Source organism: Somniosus microcephalus, chromosome 33, assembly GCF_052327205.1.
Source record: "Somniosus microcephalus isolate GS21.2 chromosome 33, FLI_Smic_1.0, whole genome shotgun sequence".
In the NCBI taxonomy this organism is placed as follows: domain Eukaryota; kingdom Metazoa; phylum Chordata; class Chondrichthyes; order Squaliformes; family Somniosidae; genus Somniosus; species Somniosus microcephalus.
This window is the reverse complement of record NC_141019.1, coordinates 1,818,866-1,826,510: the sequence shown is the minus strand read 5'-3', so window position 1 is coordinate 1,826,510 and position 7,645 is coordinate 1,818,866. Positions and strand designations below refer to the sequence as shown.

Genomic DNA, 7,645 nt, shown 5'->3' with positions numbered 1-7,645 from the left:
TTAATGAATTTCACTGTAGATCAGTGTGAGGTGGTGTGTTAATGAATTTCACTATACATCGGTGTGAGGTGGTGTGTTAATGAATTTCACTATAGATCAGTGTGAGGTGGTGTGTTAATGAATTTCACTATAGATCAGTGTGAGGTGGTGTGTTAATGAATTTCACTGTAGATCAGTGTGAGGTGGTGTGTTAATGAATTTCACTATACATCAGTGTGAGGTGGTGTGTTAATGAATTTCACTATAGGTCAGTGTGAGGTGGTGTGTTAATGAATTTCACTATAGATCAGTGTGAGGTAGTGTGTTAATGAGTTTCACTATAGATCAGTGTGAGGTGGTGTGTTAATGAATGTCACTACAGATCAGTGTGAGGTGGTGTGTTAATGAATTTCAGTATAGATCAGTGTGAGGTGGTGTGTTAATGAATTTCACTATAGGTCAGTGTGAGGCGGTGTGTTTTGGTGGGAAGAATAAGGAAGCCACTCACTACTTGGACAAGGGGGTGAAATTGGGTTGCTTTGTGCCTCCGGCGATATTCAGCAGGAGGTTAGCGATGGAGTTAGTCGGTAGCTCCCCGCGGCACTGCACCGCTGGCAATGACGTCATCGCCATGCGCAGCACCCCGGCACCAACCTTGGGTTGCGACCCCTGACCTATCGCCGGATGATATGTCCGACAGGGTCAGGGGTTGTTTCTGCAGCCGCGGCAACGCCACTTAAATGGCAGGTGTCGGGCGGCAACCTTTTATTTTGGCCGACTGCCAGCTCCTGCCCCCTTCCCCTTTCTTCTTCGGGGTGTCGGCCACGATCGCACAGCAAGGCGCTCCTCTTGATCCGACACCCCACTCCCTGGTGGTCCAGCAGGGCCCTGGTGTGCGCAGTGCTAGGACACTCCCCTTTAATCAGGGAGGGAGGTCTGCTATGACACGGTGCTATGTGCCGACGGGCGTGGCACTGTTACATGAAGCGCCATGAAATTCACTGGTAGCGCCTCAAGAGGGAGGGGAGCGCTTCCAGTAGCACCCTGCCTGGGGCGCTACCACTGAATTTAATGCGCAGGGGCGCTAACTTTTACGGGGTGCTAAAATTAGCCCCAGTGACGTTAGCGACCCAAAGGGGGCACCACTGAATTTCCCCCTAAGAGTCTAAATGGGCTGGAGGAGCAGAGGGATCCTGGGATACAGATACACAAATCACTAAAAGTAGTGACACACGTTAATAAGGCCATTAAAAAAAAAGTACTGGGGTACATTCCTAAAGGAGCCTTCTGTTCCGTGCCTAGGAGCTCTGAACCATGGCAGAGAGCGGCTGGGGCACATTTCTCACACGCCTCGAGATTAACCCGCACGGCAACTTTGCTGTCAGTGAAGAGAGATGAGAAAGACCAAAGTGCCGTTTGCCCCTCTCAGTGTGGCCCTGAAGGACTGTGTCCAGGCTGGAGTTCTGTTCCCACCGTATGATCCTCCCCCAGATTGTCCTTTCTGAGCTCCAGCCAGGTGATGCTAAACACTCAGGTGGGAAAGGCAAAAATCTACAACAATGTGTTTAAAACAAAGTTGATTTATTTGACATATATCCAGAATATTAAACTCCAGCCCAGTTCCCGGAGTTATTAACATCAGCAGAAACAATCCCCAACTGTCAGAATGAACATGGTTCAGTCCTGGATGTGATTAACAGCAGCAACAACAGAATCCACCCCCTGCAGTCACTTGTGAACTCGCTGGTGTGTCAGCAGGGTGGATGGCTGAGTGAATCCCTTCCCACACACGGAGCAGGTGAATGGCCTCGCCCCAGTGTGAGTGCATTCGTGTTGTATCAGCTTCCTTTTGCTTTTAAAACTGTTCTCAGTCAGAACATTTAAAAGGTCTCTCATCAGTGTGAACAAGTTGATGATCAGTGAGGTGGGATGAGCGAGTGAATCCTTTCCCACAAACGGAGCAGGTGAACGGCCTCTCCCCAGTGTGAGTGCGCTGGTGTACAGTGAGCTCAGATGATCGCCTGAATCCAGTCCCGCAGTGAGAGCGCCTGAACGGTCTCTCGTCAGTGTGAACATGTTGATGGCGTATCAGTGCCCCGGAACCTTTATAGCACTTCCCACAGTCTGAGCAGTTAAAAGGTCTCTCATCAGTATGAACTCGCTGGTGATTCAGCAGGTTAGATAACTCAATGAATCGCTTCCCACACTCAGAGCAGGTGAACGGCCTCTCCCCAGTGTGAACTCGCTGGTGTCTCAGTAGGGTGGATGACTGACTGAATCCCTTCCCACACTCAGAGCAGGTGAACGACCTCTCCCCGGTGTGAACACGCTGGTGTAGCAGCAGGCTGGATGACTGAGTGAATCCCTTCCCACACTCAGAGCAGGTGAACGGCCTCTCCCCGGTGTGAATGCGCTTGTGTAGCAGCAGGCTGGATGACTGAGTGAATCCCTTCCCACACTCAGAGCAGGTGAACGGCCTCTCCCCGGTGTGAATGCGCTTGTGTCGCGATAGGCCAGAGGGTTGGCTGAAGCCTCGTCCACACACAGAACACATGTACGGTTTCTCCCCACTGTGAACGGTGCTTTTTGCTTCCATGTTCAGAGGCCGATGATATTCAGATCCGATGAGTCGAGTGACTCTGTCAGATCTTGAAGTGATGTTTGGTTTGAGCTTACCGTCTGTAAATCCTCCCCTTCCAGTGCCCTGTAAAATTAATTTAAAACAGGGAGCGTGAGAGACAACCCACAAGAAAACAAAGGCAGGTTGTGAAATTGAGCTCAACGAATCTGGTCAATTGTGGGACCGGCACTAGAGAAAAGTGACCATGAAAGCTGCCGGATTGTCATAAAAACCCAACTGGTTCACTGATGTCCTTCAGGGAAGGGAATCCGCCACCTGGTCTGGGCCTACACAAGACTCTGACCTCAATGGGAGGAGAGAGAGAGAGAGGTGGGAGTGGGAGGGGGCGAAGGAAAGGAACTTTATACATCTGCAACTCGACCAGAACTTTGATAGAACCTCCAAAACCCGCAACCTCCACCACCTAGAAGGACAAGGGCAGCTGTTGTATGGGAGCACCATCACCTCCAAGTTCCCCTCCAAGTCACACACCATCCTGACTCAGATATATTCATCGTTGCTGGGTCATAATCCTGGAACTCCTTAACGAACAACATTGTGCGAATACCTTCACCACACGGACTGCAGTAGTTCAAGAAGGCGACTCACCACCCCCTTCTCAACGGGAAACTGGGGATTGGCAATACAGGAAACTTTCATTTAAACGGAGGTTAAATATCCGGAATGCTCTATCCACCGGCAAAATTCAGGAGTGGGTTCAGATAACTTTTCTTTCTTTTAGCTGCTATTTTTTCTCCATTTGTGGCTCTGCAAGCGTCTAGCTGAAGCTGTTGCTTAGCTGCAGAGACGCTTGCAAGCTGCGCCGACTGTTTTGAAGCTGTTGCTAAGCAACAGGGTTTGTTGCTTCAGACGGAGCTCAGAAGCTCCGTATCTTTTAACTATAGCGCTCGTTTCTCCGGCAGTGTTGATCGACCGGCACCAGCTCGGTCCCGTCAGTGCCGGATACCAGAAAGTTTCCTGTATTTGCTGCTATTGCGAGCTACGCCCACATCCCAAAAATGAATTAAAACAAATCTGTAGATGTAAACTGGATTAAAAGCCTGTACAGAAATACTTGTTCCTGAAACAATACTCTTTTACATTGTACGGACAGTGTCTGTGTAACAACCTAATCTCCCCTAGAATCCACCTCCCTTGACAGTCTCACATTGGAAATTGTTGGGTCCTCCTGGGCTCAGAAGTACTGGGGGTTAAACCCAGCAGCTTCTCCTCCATCTCCACTCCAGCTCAAACTGAAATATAGCAACATACAAACATAGGAACATAGAAGATAGGAGCAGGAGTAGGCCATTCAGCCCCTCAAGCCTGCTCCGCCATTCAATGCGACCTAGTCCCTGCTTTCTCCCCATACCCCTTGATCCCTTTAGCTTCAAGAAATATATCCAACTCCTTCTTGAATATATTTAATATATTGGCCTCTACTGCCTTCTGTGGTAGAGAATTCCATAGGTTCACCACTCTCTGGGCGAAGAAATTCCTCCTCATTACTGTCCTAAATGGCTTACCCCGTATCCTTAGACTGTGACCACTGGTTCTGGACTCCATGACCAGCGGGAACATCCTTCCTGCATCTAGTCTGTCCAGTCCTGTCAGAATTTTATAAGTTTCAATGAGATCCCCTCTCATTCTTCTCATTCTTCTAAACTCCAGTGAGTACAAGCCCAATCGTCCCAATCTCTCCTCATACGTAATTCCTGCCATCCCAGGTATCAGCCGGGTAAATCTTCGTTGAACTCCTTCCACGGCAAGAACATCCTTCCTCAGATAAGGCGACCAAAACTGCACACAATACTCACAATGTGGTCTCACCAAGGCCCTGTACAACTGCAGCAAGACATCCTTGTTCCTGTACTCGAACCCTCTCACTACGAAGGCCAACATATCATTTGCCTTCTTAACCGCCTGCTGCACCTGCATGCTTACCTTCAGCGACTGGTGCACAAGGACACCCAGGTCTCTTTGCACTTCCCCTTCTCCCAAACTATTGCCATTCCGATAATAATCTGCCTTCCTGTTTTTGCCACCAAAGTGGATAACCTCGCATTTATCCACATTATACAGCATCGGCCATGCTTCTGCCCAATCACCCAACCTGTCCAAATCATACTGGAGTTTTTCGGCATCCTCCTCACACACGCCCACCCTGCTTTGTGTCGTCTGCAAACTTGGAGATATTACATCTAGTTCCCTCGTCTAGATCATTAATATATATTGTGAATAGCTGGGGGTCCTAGGACCGATCCCTGCGGTACCCCACTAGTCACTGCCTGCCACTCGGAAAAAGACCCGTTTATTCCAACTCTTTGCTTCCTGTCTGCCAACCAGTTCTCTATCCAAGTCAGTACCTTGCCCCCAATCCCATGTGCCTTAACTTTACACGCTAATCTCTTATACGGTACCTTATCGAAAGCCTTCTGAAAGTCCAAATACACCACATTCACTGGTTCTCCCTTATCTATTCTACCAGATACATCCTCAAAAAATTCCAGTAGATTAGTCAAGCATGATTTACCTTTTGTAAATCCATGTTGACTTTGTCTGATCCTGTCACTGTTTTCCAAGTGCTCTGCTATTACATCTTTTATAATGGACTCCAGCATTTTCCCCACTACCGATATAATTCCCTGTTTTCTCTCTACCACCTTTTTTGAATAGTGGGGTAACATTAGCTACCCTCCAACCCATGGGAACTGTTCCAGAGTCTATCGAATTTTGGAAGATGACCAGCAATGCATCTACTATTTCTAGGGCTACTTCCTTAATACCCTAGGATGTCGATTATCAGGCCCTGGGGATTTATCGGCCTTCAATCCCGTCAATTTCCCTAACACCATTTCCCTACAAATACTGATTTCTTTCAGTTCCTCCCTCTCATTAGACCCTATGTTCCTCGACATCTCTAGGAGGTTATTTGTGTCCTCCTTTGTGAAGACAGAACCAAAGTGTGTATTTAATTGGCCTGTCGTTTCTTTGATCCCCGTTATAAATTCCCCTGATTCTGACTGCAAGGGACCTATACTTGACTTCACCAATCTTTTTCTCTTCACATATCTACAGTTAGTTTTTATGTTCCCTGAAAGCTTACTCTCATACTCTATTTTCCCCCATTTAATTAATCCCTTTGTCCTCCTTTGCTGAATCCTAAACTGCTTCCAATCCTCAGGTTTACTACGTTTTCTGGCCAATTTATATGTCTTCTCCTTGGGTCTTACGCTATCCCTAATTTCCCTTGTTAGCCACAGTTGAGTCACACTTTTTGTTTTACTTTTATGCCAAACAAGGATGAACAAATTCTGTAGTTCATCCATGCGATCTTTGAATGTTTGCCATTGCCTATCCACTGTCAACCCTTTGAGTAACATTCCCCAATCAATCCTACCCAACTCGCGCCTCATACCATCGTAGTTTCCTTTATTTAAATTCAGGACCTTAGTCTCTGAGTCAACTGCTTCACTCTCCATCTTAATGAAGAATTCTATCATATTATGATCGCTCTGACCCAAGGGGCCTCGCACAACAAGATTGCTAATTAATCCTTTCTCATTACATAATACCCAGTCTAAGATGGCCTGATCTCTAGTTGGTTCCTCGACATATTGGGTCCAGGGAACCATCCCGTATACACTCCAGGATCCCTCCTCCACAGTATGGTTACTAATTTGGTTAGTCCAATTTATATGTAGATTAAAGTCACCCATGATAACTGCTGTGCCCTTATTGCACGCATTTCTAATTTCCCGTTTAATGCCATCCCCAACCTCCGCATTACTGTTTGGAGGTCTGTATAACACTCCCACTAACGTTTTCTGCCCCTTGGTATTTCTCAGCTCTACCCATACAGATTCCACATCATCAGAGCTAATATCCTTCCTTTCAATTGTGTTTTAAAAAGCAATGCTACCCCACCTCCTTTTCCTTTTTGCCGATCTTTCCTGAATATTGAAAAGCCCTGGATGTTGAGTTCCCAGCCTTGGTCACCCTGGAGCCATGTTTCCGGAATCCCAATCATATCATATCCGTTTACCTCTATTTGCGCAGATAATTCATCCACCTTATTACGAATGCTCCTCGCGTTAAGACACAAGGCCTTCAGGCTTGTTTTTTTTAACACTCTTACACCTTTCAGAATTATTATTTACTGTGGCCATGTTTGATTTAAACCCTTGATTTCTCTGATCACCACCTTTGTTTTTCTCCTTCCTGTCTTTTGCTTCTATCCTGGTATCCCTTTCCTCTGTCTCCCTGCTCAGGTTCCCAACCCCCTGCCATTTTAGTTTAAACCCTCCCCCACAGCACGAGCAAACACTCCCCCTAGGACAGCGGTCCCGGTCCTGCCCAGGTGCAAACCGTCCAGTTTGTACTAGCCCCACCTCCCCCAGAACCAGTTCCAATGTCCCAGGAATTTGAATCCCTCCCCCATGCACCATTCCTCTAGCCACGTAGTCATCTGAAATATCCTTCTATTTCTACTCTGACTAGCACGTGGCACTGGTCGCAATCCTGAGATTACTACCTTGGAGATCCTATTTTTTAATTTACCTCCTAAACCCCTATATTCAGCTTTTAGGACCTCATCCCGTTTTTTTACCTATATCGTTGGTGCCTATATGCACCACAACAATTGGTTGTTCACCCTCCCCTTCCAAAATGTTCTGCAGCCGCTCTGAGGCATTCTTGACCCTTGCACCAGGAAGGCAACATACCATCCTGGAGTCACATTTGCGGCCGCAGAAACGCTTATTTATTCCCCTTACAATAAAATCCCTTATTACTATAGCTCTCCCACTCTTTTTCCTCCCGTCCTGTGCAGCAGAACCACCCACGTTGCCAGGAAGTTGGCTGCTGCTGCCTTCCCCTGATAAGCCATCCTCCCCAACAATATCCAAAGCAGTATGTCTGTTTGAGAGGGAGATGGTCACAGGGGAACCCTGCACTACCAGCCTGCGTCTACTGCTCTGCCTGGTGGTCACCCATTCTCTTCCTGCCTGTGTAGCCTTTACCTGCGGTGTGACCAACTCCCTAAAC

At 47.4% G+C, this 7,645-nt stretch overlaps 2 protein-coding genes across 4 annotated transcripts in view; one reads left to right on the top strand and one right to left on the bottom strand.

Moving 5' to 3' along the window:
- Window positions 1-1,543: 1,543 nt before the first annotated feature.
- The window catches only part of LOC147096925 (uncharacterized), a 31,057-nt gene continuing 24,955 nt past the window's right edge, over window positions 1,544-7,645 (bottom strand). For all 3 annotated transcript variants that reach the window (XM_085972576.1, XM_085972575.1, XM_085972577.1), the window contains exon 3: window positions 1,544-2,683. In XM_085972576.1, coding sequence (XP_085828702.1) covers window positions 1,847-2,575 — 729 coding nt within the window. In that variant the 5' untranslated portion in view covers window positions 2,576-2,683 and the 3' untranslated portion in view covers window positions 1,544-1,846. The remainder of the gene's footprint in view (window positions 2,684-7,645) is intronic.
- LOC147096926 (uncharacterized) overlaps window positions 2,805-7,645 on the top strand; it is a 29,543-nt gene continuing 24,702 nt past the window's right edge. Inside the window, exon 1 of the mRNA XM_085972512.1 lies at window positions 2,805-2,813. Within this exon, the coding sequence (XP_085828638.1) occupies window positions 2,805-2,813 (9 nt within the window). The remainder of the gene's footprint in view (window positions 2,814-7,645) is intronic.